The sequence below is a fragment of the Phodopus roborovskii genome, unplaced genomic scaffold, assembly GCF_943737965.1.
Source record: "Phodopus roborovskii unplaced genomic scaffold, PHOROB, whole genome shotgun sequence".
Taxonomy (NCBI): domain Eukaryota; kingdom Metazoa; phylum Chordata; class Mammalia; order Rodentia; family Cricetidae; genus Phodopus; species Phodopus roborovskii.
The window spans coordinates 24,220,912-24,243,219 of record NW_026126549.1 but is presented as its reverse complement, the minus strand read 5'-3'; the positions used below and the strand labels follow the sequence as shown (position 1 = coordinate 24,243,219).

At 43.4% G+C, this 22,308-nt stretch overlaps 1 protein-coding gene across 1 annotated transcript in view; it reads left to right on the top strand.

The window, feature by feature from the left end:
• The window catches only part of Alpk2 (alpha kinase 2), a 120,823-nt gene that overhangs the window by 24,415 nt on the left and 74,100 nt on the right, over positions 1 to 22,308 (top strand). Inside the window, exon 4 of the mRNA XM_051200869.1 lies at positions 15,217 to 16,918. Within this exon, the coding sequence (XP_051056826.1) occupies positions 15,217 to 16,918 (1,702 nt within the window). The remainder of the gene's footprint in view (positions 1 to 15,216; positions 16,919 to 22,308) is intronic.

Genomic DNA, 22,308 nt, shown 5'->3' with positions numbered 1-22,308 from the left:
CAACTTGGGGAGGAAAGGGTTTACTTGGTTTATGCCTCCCTACCAGTGTTCCTCATCAAAGGAAATCAGGACAGGAACTCAGACAGGGTAAGAACCTAGAGGTAGGAGTTGATGCAGAGGCCTTGGAGGGATGCTGCTTACTGGATTGTTTTTCGTGGCTTGTTCAGCCTGCTTCTTTTTTTTTTTTTTTTTTTTTTTTTTTTTTTAATTAGAACCCAGAACCACTAGTTTAGATTGGCCCTGCCCATAAAGCTCTAGGTCTTCCCCCATCAATCACTAATTAAGGAAATATGCCACAGGCTTGTCCATAGCCTAATTTATGGAGGCATTTTCTCAATTGAGGCTCTCACCTCTCTGATGATCCTAGTTTGTGTTAAGTTGACAGAAAACTAGTCATCACAGATCCTTCTTGGCCACAAGAAGCATTTCTTGTTGGAAGTAAAATACCACTAGAGTGTTTTATCAAGACCTCACTCGGTAGAAATAAAGATGACTGAATCTCATTACGTCCTGGCTAAGTGGTGATGGTTTTCATCCAAGGCTGGAAAGTGTTTTGTGCACTCTGTGTTCTGTGTGCTTAAGTAGGTCTAACAAGTCTTAAGGATGGCTGGTAGGACTTTCCAGCACCTTGAGGGCCTTTATTCCCAGCATGGGGCTTCCCTGACATTCTTCCTGAATGAATTCAGAAGGTGTGTCTCATATCCATTTACTCTCACCATGCTTAGAGTCCTACTCCAATGGGTGCTGAGGGTCTGACGAGATTCTCCCATTTAGTCTTTGGGATGATAGAGCCCTTCCAAGAATTTACTGTCCATCATCACTTCCCAGTTGTGACTTCAGTAGGTGAATGTCTCAGAGAATGATCATAGGTCAGTGCTTAGCACATTTACTCACCTTTTCCCAGACACAGACATTTGGTAGCTCTTCTCGTAACAATTTTAACCTTTAGGACAGACCATGTGAGTCTGGGGATAGGTGATATGGATACAAGAGCCCCTTTTCAGACTTCGGTACAACCAGGGAAAGGCTCACTCATCAACAGTCACTGGAAATGCACTGTCTTCTTACAAGGTCCTTCCATCAACATCTCCTAAGGACTGTGAGCAGACCAGGAGTGTTAGGGACATTCTTGGTCCCCCTCTGTAATGAGAGTCACAGGTCCAGAGCTTCTGAGGGTTGAAAAGATGGAACATCTCACTGAGGCAGAAACCTCAGCATTCTTGCACTTAAGAGTGTTTGGCCAGCACCCTCCAAGACTCTTAGTAAAAGTGCATGGCATTCCTGTGGCAGAACTGAAACCAAAACAGGATTGCGGGTTGGCAGGACTATAAAGACTGGAACAGGACTGAGCAGAAAGCTATGTGGGGACAGAGACAGAATGGAGGACAGAATCCACTTATCAACATATGTCTCTGTGATGACCTGCCTCAGACATATTTTTCCCCCTCATACACACAGCTGATGATATCTCACCAAAGCCTTTCTGTTGCATATCAGGGCCTAGAAGCTTCTCCTGGCCTCTTCTGGCTTGTGATAGACCCCCACTCTATGGTAGAACCTGTGCCTCTATTTAGTTTGTGTCTGAGCTTTGTCACCTTGGTTTCCTGCCTTGCTCTCCCTTGTTCTGGCTCCTTTGTCTTGAGTCCTATGATACTGGGTCAATCATGGAACTTCCTACCCCAAGGCATCAAGCCAGGCTCAGCTGGCCTCCTGCTGAATAGTAAGGTGAGAGTTCTGAACCTTTTCAGAACTCTCTCTGTAACATGCCATGCATAAACCTAGAGATGGATGGCCTAGGAGAAAGATTTGAATGTGGGATGATCTTACCAATTCTGCTTATTTTAATCAGCATAGGCTGCCATAGATGGGATGGTTTAAACACATTAATGTATTTCTTACTATTCTGGAGGTTGGAAATTCTAAGATTAGTGTGTTCTTGTAGTCAAGGCCTCAGTATGGTGAAGTCTTGTAAGGTCCTCTTTCTGAATTGCAGAAGGCGCCTTCTCACTGGGAAAGGCAGAAAGCATGATTCTTCTGTTTCCTCTTGTAATGGCACCAATCCAGTCACAAGGGTCCCACCCTCATGAACTTATCTAATCCAATCACTTCCAAAAGCTCCATCTATGAATACTAGTATTCATAGATGGGGATTAAAGCTTCAACACATGTATTTGGAATGGTAGACACAATTCAGTCTACATCACTGTGCCAAATACAAAAGGTGTACTGGTCATGTTCAGGGACAGGTAAAACAGGCTAGTAAAGTGTTGGTTCAGAATTAGAGATTTGAAGCATTTTCTGATGCCCTATTGGAATCCTATGAGGCCACTCTGAATCAGATGCCTAAGTTCAAATCTTTGTCCCACTTCTTACTAGGAAAAGCATTTTAACTTTATCTGCCTTAGTTTCCATACCTGTAAAGCAGAAATATAAATAACACCTATCTTGCAGGGTTGAGTAAGGATTAAAATGAGGTAACACACACGAAAAAGTTTTTTTTTTTTTTTTTTTTTGAACAGGGCCTACTGCTAGCAAATGCCGAGTAAATGGTAACTTTTTTACTTTGAGTCTCCTATGTGCTATAAGACACACATAGTCTCTCTTGGTCATGAGAATGGAACCAGGCTTTCTGGTCAAAGCATTTCAGAGAAGATGGGTCAAAATATGCCTCTGAATGCTTGATTGGAATCTTGGGATAGACTATTGAGCTGGTAAAGAGTGACTGCTTTTTCTATGGGTGGTAGGAAACTGGGCTCAGGCCAAGAATGGAGGGTTTACTGGGTAGGATTCATGCATAGAAGGAATGTGGATGGTGGAACAATCAGATAGCCCAAGTCTTGGGAGCATTAACCAAGGTCTAAGCTGTTACAGAGCTCACAGATATGAGTCAGGTCTTATAGCACATGCCAACCTTATGGCCTTATCTCATGCTGTTCCTCTTCCTTTGAATGTTCTCTTCCAACATAGCTGTAGGCTTATTTAAAAAAAATTACATAGTCACAGGTCCCATCTCTAACCAGCCATTAAAACAGCACCACCTGCCTCCAGTATAGCCTACCTTTCATGACTTGTCTTTTCATGTAGTACATGATACATTATGTATACGTGCTACCTAAATATACACTGTGGTATACCATCTATGTACACACTGCATCTATACATGTGTATGGTTTGACACATAACTAATTATGTGTAAGCATGAACACATGCATGCTTACATGCATGCAGGTTCCAGGGGAACCTGACCATGACCAAGATTCCTGGACCCACAGGAGATTGCTTCTGCCCCTTTACAATCTGACCTTTTTGTTCCTCTCCTCCCAATTATCCTTAAAAAGTAACCCATGTGCTTTCCATCCCCAGAGACACATTTATATTTTGTAGAACGTTCTATAAATGAAATTGTATGGTGTCTTCTTCCCCACCCCCACTTGAGTATCTCGAGAATCATCCCTGCTGTTTGTTGTATGGTTAAGTTCATCCCTTTTGCTGTGTCTCTACATTTCAGTGTGTAGAGGTGCTACAGTGTATTTATTGTTCTTGTCACCTGGGTTCTTTCCAGTAATGGTACCTATTTATCTGCAGCTTTGTTTATTGTGACTCTCTGACTCCTGGTGTGGGACTCACATGGGACAGAAGTACCACAGGAGCTAAGACTTGTCCTGTCTGTTCAGCACCAAGCACAGCATTTCTTAGTTGGCAATCAATAAAGTTTTGAACCTGGTTATAGTTGTATTCAGTGGGTTTTGCTCTGTTCTTCAGAGGCTTGCCCAAAGGAAGGGCACGAGCTATTCCATACATAGCTCCCCAAGTCTGGGGATATGATTTGAGTTATGGTGGCCTCCTGATGGTTGGCTATCAGTATTTTGGAAAGATGGCTGTTTAAAGGCATCATGAAGACTGGGTCACTTTAAAAGGCCCCCTGCTGTAGTCACAGAGCACCATGTTTGTTAGCCCCTCTTCTTATCATTTGAGCAGCAGGGTAAGAAGCCCCGGGCCTTTCTGGCTGCCCCTGTCTGTTCTTGTCATCCTGCATCCCCTAAGCTACTGCCCCAGCAGGTGGATGTTCTTCCTCCAATTAGAGTTGCTGGCTATCCCTAGGCAGTCTCCTGCCAGCTGCCCCTGTTTATCTCTTTGCCTGACAGCTGCTTCTTTGTCCTTATTTACCTAGTGGGTACCAGATGACAGCAAGACTGACACATGATGCTTGGTTAGGAAGCTAAACTGATCACAGCAGGCACCAAGGCCCTGACAGAGCAGCAGGCAAAGAGAAGCAATTAAGTTGGGATTGGTTTCCTCCCTGCTCAGAGCAGGTCTGAGCCAGCTCTTTACAATCTTGCTCTATTTGTCATCATGGCCATCATCATTATTACTAGTGGTGCTGGGGATAGAACCTAGGGTCCCACATGTTAGCTAATCCAGCTTAAGTGATGAGAGAGTTTTGGGTTGAGTTTTGCTCTTCCTTCCCCTCTGGATCCACTAGTTTGGATATTTATTTGCACACTGATTCTGAATGGTCACGGGGTTCTTGCAGGCAGTGACTGGGATTTTAACTCAACTTGAGCAGTAAGCCAAGTGACAGCTGGCAGTTTTCTGAAAATCTAATAAGGAGACTTTCACCTTTCTTGAGCTCATAGTGTCAACAAGCTGGGAGCAACTCTGGTTTTGTTGATTGATTTCATCAGCATCATCATCAGCATCAGCATCCCTAGGGGCTAGTTATGGCAGAAACCCATCACCAACTCTAGACCTAGCCAATCCAAGCCTGAACTTTAACAAGACCTCAGGGGATTTATGAGAACGGTTAAGTTTGAGAAGCCCATGAACTGAGGATTGTCCAACTCCTGCTACCCACGATACTGGGAGGCCAAACCACACTGATGCTCAGTCCCTCATATTCCCCAATTATGCTTTTGTTGGTCAAATCCAATTTGTTTGGCCCACTTGTTACACTTTTAGCCCTACCTGTATAAGAGTACATGTGTGTGATATATACAAGTCTATGTATGTATTGTCCATGAGTGTGGGTTTCCATGGGTCACAGCACACATGTAGAGATCAGAAGTTAACCTTTGTGTGTTGGTTCTCAACTTTCACCTTGTTTGACAGAATGCAGAAGGCAGGTTAGACAACCCATGGGCTTCTGGAGCTTCCCCTCTCTCCATCTTCCATTTTCCTGTAGAAGTATGCTGGGATTTTGAACATTTTTGTTGCTGTGTCTAGCTTTTATTCAGGTTATCAGGCTTGTGTAGTAGACATTTTTGCCCACTCAGCCATCTCCCCAACCACTACATTGGCATACTTTATAATTCAGTCCAGGCCTGGAGAGATCACAAGACCCATGCAAAGTAACAAAGCTAATTAGAATCAGAGCTGGCCTTGGAACCTAAGCACTCTGTTTTCCAGGACCCCAAATCCATGACATGGTTCACAAAAGCATATCTTAGCAGTGCTCCCTGCAAAATAAAGTCTACCGAGTGTGGGCTGGAACACAGTACAGTAGGAATGATAGCAGGACTTCCTCCAAACATGAGGATTCATTGAATATCTCCAATGTGCCAGGGACCGTTCTAAAAACTGGTGAAACACCAATGTACACTAGAGTCCCTGATCTTCTGGGATAATGATAATATGAAGAACCAGGCACCTAATAAGCCAGCAAGCATACCATGTATCAGGTTTTTAAAAAGGCAGGTAGAGGTAAGGTAGGTCAGGAAAGAAGTCTCTCTGATTGTGTGCCATGAGAAGAGAGGTGGAGGGGGACAGGGTGATGTGGTTGTCATCTGAGGGAAGATTTTCACCAAGGTGAAGCAGAAAGCTAGGATCACTTCAGACCACTGATCATCTTAGCTTCATTTGCAAGCACTAAGTCCCAGAGAGAACCTTGTTAAAAAACAAACAAACAAAAAACAAACCCCACAAAAACCAAACAAGGTAGATGGCACTTGAAGAATGACAACTGAGGTTGACTTATGGGCTCCACACGCATGTGCATGTGTGAACGTTCATGTAGGTCCACATACATGTATATATCCACATGAACATACATATACATGCACCAAAAATAATTTTTAAAAAGCAGTTCTAATGCTCAGTTGGGCTGATACCTCCTCACTCCAGGAGGCTGGTCTCACTTTAAGCTCTTTCTAACAACTAAGTCCCTTAACCATGTGTCATTTTCCAGTGCTACAGATTCGGTTATTGTCCATGGCTGTTAAGAAGCTTATGTAGTGTCACCCAGCACAGGGCTAATTGTGACCCCAGGCATACATGCTGCTGTCTCTTAGCCACAGGCACACTTGGTGAGTAGTGAAAACAGGCTTGCCTTACAATTTTCTCTCATATGGTTCCTGATGTCTCTGTGACTCTGTGTCTCTGTTACACTTCATGCAGTCACCCTGTCTTTTGGGACTGCCACCCCAGTGAGTTGTTTTGCAGACCTTCCCACATGATCCAATCATCTATTGCTCTGGTACATTTTCCCAGAAAACCTTCCCTTCTTTCCCAAACAACCTAACTTTAATCCTTCCCTGTACTGGCTCCATTCCCTGAAGATCTAGGCCACCTTGACCTCTCCCCTGCTAACCACCAGAAGCCTCAGCATGCCTTTTGGAATTTGATGACACTCAGGTTTGTAAATCATGCACTATCTTATTTCATTCCTGAAGCAGTAGCTCAGCTCCCCTACAGGGGCAACTACATCTTATAATAAAATTTTTAAAATTTCCATTATCAAGTCCTGTGGCATATGCTGGGAATGTAGTATTGATTATATTGGAGAATAGGGAGTTTCTCCTCAATTAGGGCTGCAGGCCCTATTACATAACAAGAAATAGCCTTCCCTCCCCACCCCTGTTGAGTGATATACAATGCAGTGAGCATCTTGAAGAATTATCTTACATTTTGACCTGAATGGATCCTAAATCTGCTTTCTAATGAACTGGAACCTGAGGGCTAAACCCCTCAGTGGATAGAAAACATTACCCCATCTTGACTCTGCCATTTCTTGGCAGGTGACCATATTTCTTGGTCCACCTGGGTCAGTTTTTCCAGCATAGTTCCTATCTCTGTCTGTCATCTGGGGGTGTTAAGTAGATCCATTCACACTCTTGAATGTGCCCTGGGAGATATCTCGAACGAGGAGCTGAGGTTTTGACTCTAGAACCCATATTTTAAAAGAAAAGTTGGACATGGTGGCATAAGTTTATAATCCCAGTGTGGTGGAGGTGGACACAGCAGGCTTCTGGAGATCACTGGTCAGCCAGCCTAGCCTAATGATCAAACTCCTGTCTCAACAATCAAGGTGTTCATCTCCTGAGTACTGACACCTAAGATTGACCTCTGTCCTCCACATACACGTGTGCATACACCCATGCATTTGCCCATACTTCATACATATTCATGCATACATTCATGGACACACACACACACACACACACACTGATTAAAATCAAGTGTCCTGATTGAATAGTAAATAGTGGAATTTCCCTACATGCCTACTATCCTTGTCCCTTATTTTAAATAAGGAATGGTCAAATGTTCCCTTTGAACATCTGGATGTTGCCTCCCACTCAGTTCTACTGTCTGGATCAATCTCTATTCTCTCAGTTCCAGGCAAATACCATCTTTCCTTTCAAAACCAGGCAATGAATTTCCTAGGCCTGCTTCAGCTGCTAAGCTATCCAATAAACCTCCACTTTGTCTATTGCCTGGCATCCAGAATCTGTGCAGTTGACATGATTTTTAGTAGGCACCGTCCTATATTTTAGCTATTTGTATAGACATTACATTTTTCTTATCAGATGAGAAGGTAGGTCCTATAGAAAATGTCTAGGAATCAAGTGTCCTTTTTTCCTTTTCTATCTAGTGGCTAGCACACTGTGGTGATTTGAATCATAATGTCTCCCATAGGCTTAGATAGTTCCCAGTTGGTGATGCTGTTTGAGTAGGCTTAGGAGGCATAGCCTTGCTGGAGGAAGTGTGTCACCAGGGCTGGGCTTTGGTGTATCAGAGACGCACGTCATTCCCAGTTTGCTCTCTGCTTTCTGTTTTCAGCTCTATCCCCATGTCTCCACTCTACCATCATGGACTTTTATCTCCGCTGGATCAACAAGCCCAAATAAACTGTTTCTCCTATCAGTTGCCTTGGTCATAGTGTTTTATCACAGCAATAGAAGAGTAACTAATACATGCATACTTATATGTATAACAAACATTCCCTATCAGGTTTTCATCGGGTCACTGAAGACAACTAGCATCTTCTCTGGGTCTCAAATCCAACATCTATAAAATATATCATTTCTGCATCTATGAGGGAAGGGAAGGCAAAACCTCATTTTCAAGCATTTAGTGCAGGATTACAATAGGGATTGAGCCAAACATGAAACACAGAAATCACCTAGAGATCAGTCCTCAAGAAGCCACCATCTCTTACGCTGAAGAAACAATGGGCCGAGTAAGGACTAGGTTCATCACAGACCGTAGGCTGACCCCTGGTGGGTGGCCCCTGGGACCTGGAGCAGCAAAAGACATACAACCTGGGAAGATGCCCAAGGCTGGCTTCGCCCATCCTCCCACCCTTTAATACCTTATCTCTTTGGTTTAGATGCAGCAAAAATTCAGCCACCTGGGACCCAGGAAGGCCCAGCCACAGAGGGTCGGTCCTGGTGTCATAGAACAGAACAGTGGAAAGACAGATGTAGCAAGGGCCAATTGGGCCTGATCACTGATCCAAGGTTCCTTCTAGCTCTTTAGTTGTTCCAACCCACTGGTTGGATAAATTACTGAATGACTTAGTAAATATATGAGCAATCATTTAAAAACTTCCTAGCTGCTTATAAAAAATATGAGGAAGTTCTATGTGTCTCTAGTATTGTAATTTTATTTCTATGACAAACATAGGCACAAGGCTTGGAAAAATCCAAAGCCTTGGGTTGAAGGTACAGTTCAGTGGGATAGCATGTGCTAAATATGCACAAAATCCTGAGTTTAATGTCCTGAAAAGAAGGAGGGGGAGAGGAGGAAGAGGAAGAAATTGCCCAGTTCTGTCTCCTTTATTTAGTTATTTTGAATAACTCAACGAAGATCACTGACAGCAGTGGAGAGCCAGGTATTAAAATACAGACACAGCCTAAGAAAACAGGATGACCTTAACCTGGTTCTGTGACAAGGCAAGGGCACAGATGTCATCATGAAGTTATTTATTGAGTCATGGCCTCTCTTCTCTCCTGGCATGCCTAGGCACGGCTCAGGCAATCCACAGCCTGGCTGCAGGGTGAAGACCCTGCAGACATTTCCTTCCCAGCTCTTGCTCTCTTCCACCAGAAAGCAGGCATATGGTGAAGTGGAATGGCCCTGGCCCAGGGTGGTGGCTCATACTCAAGCTCTAGAGGGGGTTTTACCTCTAGCCAGGAGGCACAGTTCGATGTTCAGCAATGGGTGGGAGGATGGCTTGGCATCAGGGAAGTGTCCTCAGAGCAGACACAAAGGAAGGAGAATAGTAGCCATGGCTGGGATGGCTCAGTTTTCAACCCACGTGGGAACCCGTGTCCTGATAGTGTGTGTTTCAGACAGGATCTCACGTTCCCCAGACTGGCCTCAAACTTACTATGAATCTGAGGATGACCTTGAATTTTGATCCTCTTCCTTCTACCTACCAAGGATTAGAATTACAGGTGTATGTAGCCCCATGCTCTGGATGGCTAATTTTGAGTCAATTTGGCAAAAGCTAGAGTCATTGGAGAGGAGGGAACCTCAATGGAAAAAGTGCCTCCATAAGGTTGTGCTGTAGGGAAGTCTGTGGGATATTTTCTTATTGGTTATCCATGGTGGAGGGCCCAACCCTTTGTTGGTGGTACCATGCCTGTGCTAGTGGTCTGGGATTCTACAAGAAAGCAGGCTGGGCGAACCATGATGAGCAAGTCAGTAAGCAGCACCCCTCTATGGCCTCTGCATAAGTTCCTGACTCCAGGAACTTATGTTTAAGTCCTTGTCCTGACTTCCTCTAATGATAAATAGTGATATGGAGGCATAAGCCAAACAAACCCTTCCCTCCCTAACTTGCCTGTGGTTCATGGTGTTTCATCACAGCAACAGTGACCCTCAAGGAATCTCCAAGTGTGGTCTCCTCACCACCCTCATCCCTTTGATGCAGGCAGCCTTCTGCCCCCCAATTCAATCACACCTGCTTATGTGTTAACCACTAAGTCAGAGTCTCTGGGTATGGAATCCACACATAGGTCTCCTTTCCCCTTGTAAGTCAGGAAAATCAAAAAGAGAAATCCTCTGCCTAAGAAGCGCCTAAATGATGAGCTCAAGCAAAGCCAGCACCCTACAGGTGAAAGCCTTCCAGGGCCAACTGCCAGTTATGCTGAGAGGGCATTGTGCTACTACTGCTTGCCTTAGAGAGTAGCTCAAGTCAATGGCTCCCCAGTAGTTACTTAACCCACCTTGGGAATGGTTAAGGAAAAACCCTTTTATTAAAATACATAATATTAATCTGTACATTAATTTAACTCCAACACTTGGAAGGCAGAAGCAGAGGTAGATCACTATGAGTTTGAGGCTTGCCTGGTTTACAGAATGAGTTCCAGGACAACATGGGCTGCATAGTGAGATCCTATCTCAAAAACACCCCAAAACACCCATACACAGACAGACAGACAGACAGAAATGAAAATATTTTTAAATATAAAAATGCTTTGTACATATGTAACCATATGTAATTTGCCCATTTCACTCTGTTGATAAACTGGTTGGTACCTCCGAGACCAGTGAAAGCAGCAGTCCCAAGCATATTAGCTTTTGTAGAATGCTTTACTGCCAGTAGCTGTCACTAAAAGCAGAAGAGAACTATTTAACACCTACTACCATGAACGTAAAACTTGATCAATTTTATTAGATCTTAATAACTCAGTAAAAGCCCTTTAATAACTATATTAAGAGACAAAATACATACACACACACACACAAAACCCAACTCACTGCCAGACTCCCTGAAGCTGCAACCAAAGCATATGTATTATCATCTCATTTGTAAGCTAAAGTAAATCTGGCTACAGATCCCCAGAACCTACATGAAGCTGGACAGAGTAACCGATGTGTAACCCCGGTGTACCTCCAAAGGATGGGTGGTGGGTAGATACAGGCGTTCCTGGAAGCCTGTAGGCCAGCTAGCCTAAGCCACAGTGATCAGCAAAAGATCAATGTTTAACAAAGGACCAACGGCTCAGGTTACCCTCTGACCTCTACACACCTGTACTACACACAATCACATGTACTCTTAAAAAATAGACAAATAATGTTTGGCAGATATTTTCTCAGAAAAAAAATGAGCTTCAAGGGAAACTAAAAATATCTGTTACTGATGATAAAATCCAGATTTTCCAACCCTTTCTGTTCAGTATTCAGCACCTTTCTGAACTAGGATGTTCCAGTTTCCTCAGATACTCTTCTTGTCCCTAAGCTCTCCTCTCTCCTGGTGTTCTTTTCACGTATGTCTCTCTGAGAGTAGAATAGTGCATCACATCACACTGGATGCAGAAACAGGTCCAAATTCCAGCTGTGTTTCATTAAGCCTCCTGTTAGAGATACCCAGGCAAGTGTGAAACAACATCCTTCATAAACTTCATAAACTTTAACTTTGTGTTTTGGAAGACATACTTAGTTTTTATAAACATGCTATATATGCTAAGGTATGATAAATTAATTTTGAAATGAATAAATATTTGAAGTTTCTCTTTTCAGTTTGATGTAATATTGACAGACATGAGCTACATTAACAAAGATGCTTTGCTATCCTCAGTTATTAAAGTCTTGATACCAAAATGGTTTCAACATCTCTAGTATGGTACCATTCTGGGGGTGCAAACCCAGAAGCCCCATCCAATTACAATAATATCCACTTATTAAAATAAGTGAATGATTAATTTAGAAAGAGCCTGGAGAATTCAGGTAGGACTTTCCAACAAGGTAGAAGATTGCTATTGCCTCCCTCAGCTAAAAGGAAGGACACACAAGTGTGGAACTCGATGGATTGTTTGGGAATTCCTTCTTGATGCTTTCAGGAATCACTTTGGGGACCACAGGTCTCCCTGCCAGCAACTTTGGACATTTCTACATCCCCGTGGGCTTCACATTTTAGCCAGCTACCACTGAAGCCCTTTCCCACTCAATTATACATGGGACAGCTTTGCCCAGAGTGGCTCTCTGAGGTGGCTGGTGATAGACATGAGATCTCACCTATCTCCTTGGCTCTCTTTAGCCAGGTATCAACACATGCTTCCTACTGGATTGCTAGGGTGGAGATTTTGGATAGAAATGCTTCAGTTACACAATGGTTTCTCTCTACCCCACTGTTTCTTTTCTCCAAATGGCAGTTTCTTGAACATACACAGACCTAAGCTTCAGTGTCCAGAGGATCTACTGGCTTATCCCAACTCTCCAGTTTCTTCCCTTTATCATTACAGAGGAATTACTTAACTCATTTGCACCCCAATTTTGCATGAAGGGTGTAACTAGACTGTTTTTATGTAGAAGCATCCAACAGATAGTGATGTTTTGCCCAATTTTCCCCCCTTTCTTTGTGGAATGCTTAAAGACAATGATACATCAATCAAAAAGGAAAATGCAAAGCATCCATTAACTAGTGGGAAGTTTGTTCTCTATAGATGGAGGTTTGGAAATTTGATATCAATTGAAATATGTGCTGTAAAATCATTTTTAACTAAACCATGACAATCTGATATATTCAATTTACTTATGAACTTATTTTTAATACAGTTGTGTTTGCCAGCTTTTGAAATTTTATATTCATTTTCTGTCCTTGATATAAATGTACATTCTTAGACAAAACCAGAGCAGCTTTCAGTTTGTGATCTTCCTGCCTCAGCCTCTCCCAAGTGCTAGGATTACATGTGTGCCACCACACCTGGTGCTCCTCAGGTCTTGGGAATCAATTGCTCATCTTTCTTGAGTGGCTCTGTGTGCCTCCTGGCCTTGCTTTCTTTTCATTTCTCTCCACACTGGTCATGGTACCTTCAGGGTTTTCCTGGCATCAGCAGGTCAGAACATCTGAGTTACCCAGGATTGTCCTGAGTTACCCAGGATGCTCCCTGCAAACCCATAACCGAGGACAAAGCTCCAGGAATTAACTGAAAAGGCTCATGAAGGGAATGATGGGTACAACATGAAAATGCTGCAAAGGTTACTTTTCATCAGTTGAAAATTTGGTTTTAGCTGGACAGACCTGACTAATTAGGAAAGGGATGCAGGGGACTGGGGGAAGTAGCCATTACATTAGAGCGACGCCTATCTTTTTTTAAAATTTATTTATTTTTATTTTATGTGTATTGGTGTTTTGTCTGCATGTATATCTGTGTGAAGGTTCAGATCTTGGAGTTACAGACAGTTGTTAGCTGCCATATGGGTTCTGGGAACTGAACTCAGGTCTTCTGGAAGAACAGTCAGTGCTCTTAACCGTTGAGCCATCCTCCAGCCCCAAATGACTCCTATCTTTGAAAGCATATTTTAGGCCCTCCATCTAGAAGTTGTGATTTATGACATTCAATGTTCTTTTTTAAAAAGTAATTTTACTTATTTGTTTTATGTGTATGGGTGTTTTGTTTCTGCGCATTTCTGTGTACCGTGAGCATAGCTGGTATCTGCAGAGGCCAAAAGAGGGCATCAGATCTTCTGGGAGTTACAGATGGCAGGGAGCCACTGTGTGGGTGCCGGGAATTGAACTTGGGCCTTCTGGAAGAGCAGACTGTGTATACTATTAGCTGCCGAGCCATCTCTTCAGCCTCTGATTTAGGAATTTTAAATAGAGTTCTCAGGATCCCCCACACACTCCATTTTTGGTTATTGTTTTGTTTGTAGCCCAGTGTGGCCTTGAACTTGGAGCTGTCCTGTTACCTCAGCCTTCCCAGTGCTAGAGTCACAGGTATCAGGATGCCTATGTACACACTGGGGAAACTAAAGACTGCTTGGTCTTGACATGTCCACATTTTGCCACTCTGGCAAAGAGTTTTCTACTTCATGAAGCCCCTTCACACTCTTCCAGACCCGAATACATTTGTGAAATTGACTGCTACCCTAAGCTTATCTCCCCAAACTGTTATCCAAGGCAGAGTATTTGTCATGGCCAAGACCAGCCCATCTAGAGACTGTTTACCATCTAAACAAGGCATCCTTGAAGTTGTAGGTGGGTGAGAGCTCTCCCCAAGCTCCAGTGATTGAGGGTTTATGAACATTTACATAGGGTGAGAAGGCTAAGGGCTCCCTCCAGGGAAGGCGAAGAAGGACACGGAACTACCCCATTCTAACTGTCTAACTCATCCCTCCCGAGTTAGGTAACTGTGCATATTTTACACAGACAACAAGCCAGTCAAAGTCTAAGCATTTCATCTAAGACCAGGCCAGATCCACAGCCCTTGCTGCCTGAAAATATGACTTCTAAGCTGCATAATTCACAGTGTAAGATCAGCAACATTACTTTGCAGCTAACCGGACTCAGCAAGAAAGTACCTTGGTCTCCGGAAGGGTCTCAACAAGGAATGAGTCAATGGGGCCTGTCAGATGCAGGCTCCCTGTGGCTCCGGTGAAGGTGAAGAGCTGTCCCTCTTGGGACAGGAAGTGCAAGCTTAGTCTGATTCAGAGTTTTCCCTTGTTGGGCCAAAGCAGGACACCTGGCTTGAGCCATGTTAGTCAAGGTGACATGTGGACACAGGTTTCCAGCCACTGGAGCTCCTGGCTGTGAGTTAGATTTGTTTTAGTCATATTAAGGAGGAAATGACATTGGCTTTCCACATACAACCCTTTTGTGGTGTTGTTATAGTTTCTTGACAAGAAACACCACTTCTTGGAGGAGGAAATGAAAGGGGAAATGACATAGAGTCAAAAAAGTAAAAAAAAAAAAAAAAATGTTTTTTTTTTTTTTTTAAGGTATGTGCTTTCTTAGTATGGTCTTTAAAAAAAGCTGTAGGCATTGTTTGGGGATGTTAAGGTAGGATGCTTTTATTACTTGCATAGAGTGTCTCTCTTCACACATAATGCTCTTCAAAATTCAGGAGCACTAAAGCTAACTTAAACAGCAAGATAAAAATAGAATATATATATATATTCTTCCTTCTCAGTATTTTCATAGCTGGCCATGTTCTCAAACACAGACAAATGTCTGTGTACAAGCTCTCACTGACCTGTCTGTTCTCTTCCTAGCTGTACCCAGAGTGATACTGCTGTTTATCAAGTCTCTGCAAGAAGTTGTGTGGGGATGATCTGCTGTTCGGCATCCATTGAGGTCCAGTGTCTGCAGGACGCACAAGTGTCTCCTGACCCAGTAGGCGGCAGGGGTGTGGCTGGCCAACATGAAACAGAGATACATGCAGAAGGCAGCATAAATCACACGGAGGAGAAAGGGAACCCTTGTAAGGAAGAAGAAAGTATGGTCCCGTGGGTTTGCCTGTCAGCTGATTCCTCCCCCCACAAACTCAACCACTCATGGCCACCCCAGAGAGTGGCCAATTATGAGTCTGGTGCTTCCGATTCTGAGAACCCTCCAGATGTTAAAAAGACAAGACAAAGGACAGAGCCTTGCAATCCAAATAACACACAAGAAAATTCCTTTCGTTCAGATAACACTACTGGGAAACAAGATGCATGCCAGCACAGGACAGTGTACGCCACTGTCCCAGGGTTAATTGGCGATGGCCTAGGTAGCAAAGGGTCTAATGAGGAGGGTGCCACCCCTAGTCATCAAAACCCCAAAGCACAGAAATACATCAGTTTCAGCCTTCCACTGCCGGAAGCAACACTGTGTCCTTACCCAGGTGACAGCCACTCCATCAACACGCAGCCGGGCCCACAGGTTTCCAGCGAAGACTCTGACAGTGACTATGAACTTTGCCCAGAGATAACCCTAACCTACACGGAGGAGTTTTCGGACGATGACCTGGAGTATCTGGAATGTTCCGATGTTATGACAGATTACTCTAATGCCGTTTGGCAGAGGAGCCTGCTGGGGACTGACCGAGTTTTTTTATTAGAGAGCGATGACGAAGAGATGCAATTCAATGAGTGCGGTCTGGGTGGGTGTGAGCATTTCCTCAGTGAAATGGGTTGTGGGCCTCAGGTGTCGGGTGACATGGGGCCTACGAATGCCACCACTGGCTTGTGCAGTTATCACTCACAACCCCAAGAAGTGGGGGTCAAGAACAGCGGAACCTCCAGGCATAGTCCCTTACCCCTGCATGCGGGAATGACTCTCACTCTGGGACCTCACCAGGATGGGACTGCTAAAATGACTGAACCAGGAAGGGCTCCACTCCCCACTGCTTCCGAGGCTGACGAAAATGATTGTCCAGGAATTCGGGGAGAAACCAGAGACAACCCTGAAGCAGGAGAGGAATTCTCCAGTGACAGTCTGCAAACCGTGGATAAGGCAGAGACAGAGGCAGGGGTGCAGCCCTTGCCTAGGGGGTTAGACAAGTCAGAAGTGAGGCAGAGTTTGAAAAGCCTGGCCGGGGAAAGAGCAGATGAAAAGCATCCAGGCAGCGGAAAGGCTGCCCTGAGACCCACCAGGGTGAGGCGGCTCGGAATGAAGGCAAATGCCAAGAAGCAGCTGCTGAAAGACAATGCCCCAAAAGGCACGCTTGATCCCCTCCCCAAGGCTCCCCAAGGCTCCTTAACCGGGAGCTATGGACAAGAGCCCACACAGTCTGAGGTAGGAGATCCTGGCTGGAATTCCCACTTTCACACAGAACCGTGCATTCTGCTTCCTGCAGAGCAAGACTCTAAAACCCCTCGACCACCAGCAGAACCACTTCCGAATGAAGGGGACACAAGCTTTGAGGGAGAAGGGGAACTGTTTACTAAATTATCTGAAGCAAGCCAGATTCCAGACCAGACTGACCATCTTCAGGTAAGACCTGTTTTGTTTTTAAGCTGCAAAAGAAAAGGTGTGTGTGTGTGTGTGTGTGTGTGTGTGTGTGTGTGTGTGTGTGTGTGTTTTCTTGTCACTTCATACTCAATTCTTGAACTATAATGTAAATCAAAATAAAGATCCCTGTGCCATCGGGGTACTTGTGAATAACAGCTGCTGTTTCGGCAGCTAGGAAGGAAATCTGGCTTTGAAAAAAAGGCCCAGATAAACCAGAGCCCTAATTATAGCAGAAGAGTGATATGGTAAGAGCACTAATGGGATTCTGGACAGCTGGAAAAAGAAACCTGATATTTTGCCTACTGCATATGTTTTACTAGCAATGCTCATTATTCTGAAAGTTCCTCATGTAAATGTTCATGCTGTAGCCTTGAAAGGGAGGGGAATCCATTCTTTCTGGTCATTTTTCCCTGCACACTTTGGAAAATGGTAGACTTTGGCTTTAGTCACAAGGCATATGCAAACGGCCAACTTTTGTGGGAGTAAAAAACTTACAGGATCCACTTGCTACGCTGGAGAAAGCAGGCAGAGCTGATCTTGCTGTGGGATACAGTGTTTTTGACTGGGTGTTTGCCTTATTTTGCTTTCCTTAGACTGCAAGGCATAAGAGAGGCCTAGAAATTGTCCCTTAATAATGATTTGGGTATGGTTTTTAGTTCTGACTTGAGAGATACAGAATTATAGGAATAATTAATGCATAGAGAATACTGTGTTTCATATACTTGTATTTTTAATTATGTAGTTTTATAACAGGGTTTGGACTGATGGTATACTATGGTCAAGATTTGACTTTGGAAACAAATGTCTAAAAATGTCTGTATGTATGTTTGTATGCGTCTATCTATTGATCTATCTATCTATCTATCTGTCTATCTATCTATCATATATCCATATACCTATCATAATTACTATTTACCATTTTACCATACTTCTTGTTATTCCAAAACTTGAAAAGACACTGATATTTCTTAGTACCTGGAATCTATATTAGGAATCTGGTATTGTTTTTATAGACAACTAAACACTCCAAAGGAATAGTCCCTAGTGCAAAGTAACTGAAGTCAATGTGGAGAAATAATACAAACCAGCTCTGACTTTCTAGAGGTCCTGTCGTAAAACAGCCAGCTCTGATGAGCCAGTTGCTCTGTTCTGTTGGTGAAATTAGCCAGATGGAGCCCACTTGTTTCTTTCTGCAGGCAAACCAGCTTGGTCCATTGTGTTCCTTAACTGTCCCACCGATCAGCTCATACACCATGGCCATAGGCCTATACATATGACTGGTGCGTGGAGGTTTGGCTAACATTAGTTTGAAGTATCAATGTCAACCTTTTCATGTCATTAACACAGAAGGTCCCCTTCTAGTCATGAATGCCCTGCTTTTTCCAGCGAAGCACCTTTCCTACAGTTGTTTGTGCAGTGAGAACATGTTTCCTTAAAGATGACTTTTCCTGGTAGAGAATGGGGACAATACAAGGTGGCTCACTCGGAATAAGTGGAAGGGAAGGAGGCAGTGGACAATGTTAGCTTTAGACACACCCCTATGAGAAGCAGGTTCTAGACTTGTTAACTGTGGTGAGGAAGGAAGGAAACCCCTGCTTTCCTCAGTGTGTGCCCTAACCTGCATTGGAGATGAAAGCACCGGTTGCCAGCAAGTTCACTGCTTTTTTACTGCAAATGCAGCCAACTAAAATGCACAGTCTTTAGGACCAAGTCTGCTGTGGGCCATCTGTCAGAGTTCTTTGTGAATCTACACCCACCCCACCTTGACTGTTGTTTTATAGTGTGATTGGTGATGAAAGTTCATTTCCTGTTCAGAAAACTGACTGAGGAATTTGCATTTTCTGTAGGGAGTGGGCCTGTGCCTCCCCTTGTAGGGGTCAGTAGCAGGGCTGACCTTTCACTCAAGGCGCAGCTAGACACCCAAATGGATGTTGGACATTAAAGATCAGTTCCGTGGAGCCTTAAGCAAACATGGGATGTCTGTTCTGGTGACATTTCTTCTCTTTAGATTAAAGCCAGAGTTCTCCCTCTGAGATTGGCATATGTGAAAATGCAGATTCTTTTAGCCACATGAAACGTTCCTATACACTGTAAAATCATGGCCAACAGATAGCAAATGGCTAATTATTATTACAAATCTGACATAGAAATATGGGAGTCACTGGGAATTATATGAAACCTTCTGTAATATGGTGCAGGAAAAAAATGACTTTTGTCTATTGCTAAGTCCAAAGACATTTTAAATATTTATTCTCTGATTTTGAAGTTTGGGCACCTAAGGATTTTTGAATGATGCAAAATCCTGCTTTAGGATTCATATTAGTAAGTTTTCCCACCCTTGAGTCTAGTTTGATCTACTTACCTAGGGTTGTCTCTTTGTAGGAAGTGGCTGGCAGCTTACCTTTTGCATTTTATCTTCATTTGTACATCAGGTTTAGCACTCTGAGGAAAATGCCTCTCATCGCCTGTGATATTCTATGAGGGCCTCTTACAGAATATTTCCTGTCTGACACACAGGTCTCCAGGTGTTTACTTTCTGTTGTTCCTGTCTCTTTCACAATGCATCACCATCTTGTCAGACATTGTCTTGAAATAGTTACTGACCCAGGCTAGGATTGGAAAGCCCCCAGTTTCTCTATATTTATGGAAGATTCCAAAGCTCCTTCCAGTTTAGGAGTGGAAAATAGAGAAGGGTACCCCAGGCTAACTTGAATCCCCATCAAGGATCACACTGCCAATTCTTCGTCTTGGGTTTTAGCTCATGCTCTTGATCCAAGGGCCTGAAACTCTGCCCATCTTAAGTTTCTCTCCCCAGCCACACTGGAGGAAGCTCACCCATGCTTTGAACTGGGAAGTGTTGTGTTGTATCTGCCTCACTTCAGCCCCATAGAGGTTTGCATTTCTTTTTGAAATCCTGAGACTACAAACGTACAGTATGGGTGTGTGGTCTCGGGTCCTGGGATTGAAGATTAGCACAAACCATAGGCAGTGAACCAACTACATGGTGGAACAGAATTTGTTGGTGTATGTCGTGTTAGAGCCTTGGACACCACATAATAGGCACACAGTCACCACATGAACAAGTAACCACACAGTAGGAGATCAACTACCTGGCTAGATGGGGTCCCAATGATTATTGATTACTTCACAGTCTTTATTTTCCTGAGCACATACTTCCATTATCCCCACAGGTGATATGCTGCTGTCACCCTTCCACAGACAGAACACCCTTCTGTTGGCTTGTCTAACTCTGGGAATGGCTTGGTTTATTCTAAAACCTAGCTGCATAAACTGTGGGTTGTGACCCCGTAATGAATGTGGGGGTAAGGAAAAGCTTAGCCATGGCAAGAGGTTTCTTAACATGCACCAACAAAAAATTAATTCAAAATCAAGTACATTAGTTATATTATACATATTAATACAATTACATATATAATGTATACATAATATAGTTATATTATATACACCCTGATTCAGGGGTGTTTCCTACTATAATGGCCTATTTGCATTGTGGGATGTCACTGCAACACTGGTTCTGAACACACGTGTGAATTTTGTGCTGGGCATGCCATCACCACACAGTATCAACCAATGCTTCCAAAGCACCTCTGCTCAAATGGAGGTTATTATATCTCAAGAATTTCAACCTTTTTTACTATACATATAAGTTTTCTGCTTGTATAAAAATAAGAATAAATATGGAAACCAAGGCTTTTCCTATTTCCCTGCTCCAAATTTTCAACATCAATATATCAAATTAGTATATTTTTGGACTGTATTGGACTATAAAGTTTGGTCTTACTGACTTGAGTTAAAGACTGGGGATGTCTAAAACTGGGGAGGTAGAGACAGAAAGGTCCTTAGGGCTTGCTAGCCATTTAGTCCAATGGAAGCAGCAAGCTCTAGGTTCAATGAGAGACTTTCTCAAAAACTAAACAGTAGAGCTGGAAAGATGATGCTCTCTTGCAGAAGATCTGAGTTCAAGGTGAGTTCCAGAGGATTCTAGGCTTTTGCCCTTTGCAGGAAATTTCATTCATACACACATACTCCACACCTATCACACACATATAGAATTTAAAAATAATGAAAATAAATCTTAGAAGTATTAAGGTAGAGAGTGACTGGGAAAGACACCTGATGTCAGTCTTTGGCCTCCACACATGGGTACACATACTCCCCACCATATGAACACACATGCATACACAAATCCTTAAATATGTTTTAGCTTGGGGTTAGGACATAATAGACAACTTTTTTTTCCCAGCAAGAGCCCTAAGAATAATTTTTCCATCTTGTACTACATATTTGCGCAAAGTGGTGGTCTCATCATTGACAAGTATAAAATCAAAATATCTAACTCTGAAAATCATAGAAGATACTTTCTATCTTGCAGTATCAGGTATTCAATTAAGATTTCATCCTTTAGGTTGAAATTAAGCAGGCAAAGCTATCTCATTAGTATGCAAATTTACTTTTATCTTTAATAAGTGGGAATACTGTATATATGCCAAGGAATTGATTTAAAATATTGATTTAAAATACTTGATTTTTGCACTTATCTTTATGCATACACACACACACACACACATCCTGGGATCACATAAAATCTCTTGGGCTAAAGGAGTTGGGGGAGCACAAAGCTTGAGGAGCCCTTTGCTCCTCAGTTCAGGGGCTTCCCACCTTGTGCCTGGACTCTCCAGTGCATGCTAGAGGTTGGTGTGCAACTTTGGCTTTTAGCATCTTAGTGGACACATTCCTTGGAGAAGTGGGCCTCTAATTCCTGGAATAGGGGCTTCATCCTGGAGGGGACATGGTTATAGGTGTCCCGTAAGCAGGGAAGAAGCCTCTTCCCTGTGGAGTCAAAACTTAATGGGATGGACCCCAAGATCCTAAGATAGGACCTGCTAATCCAGTAGGAGCCTAGGGAATAGGTACACATTCTGGTACCCTTCTGCCAGCCACCTTTCCAGTCTCAGGAACTGCTGTAGTAGCACCCAAGCAATAGCAGCATTGTCAGGGCCCTCCACAGTCATGAATACCAAGTTCTTCCTATGCAGCAACACTAGACCCAAACCCCGTTTTCCTCCCGCCCTGGCAGGAGGGAACTCAGCAGTTACAGAGATTCAAATTCATATGCTTGTCAGGTGCAGGTGAAGATGTAGCCATCTTGTGCCATGCATCTCATCCTATAGTCAACGTGCTGAAGCACAATGGCTGATCCTTAATACTTAAGGGAGTGCTGTAAATAAGGGTGCAATGTGGGTTCTCTTAGGAATAATGTAAGCTTGGCAGAAGCTTCACAAACAATGGATAGACCTTGTGAGCCCAGAACTCTACAACTTTGATGTTCCTATACTGCCTTAATCACCCCT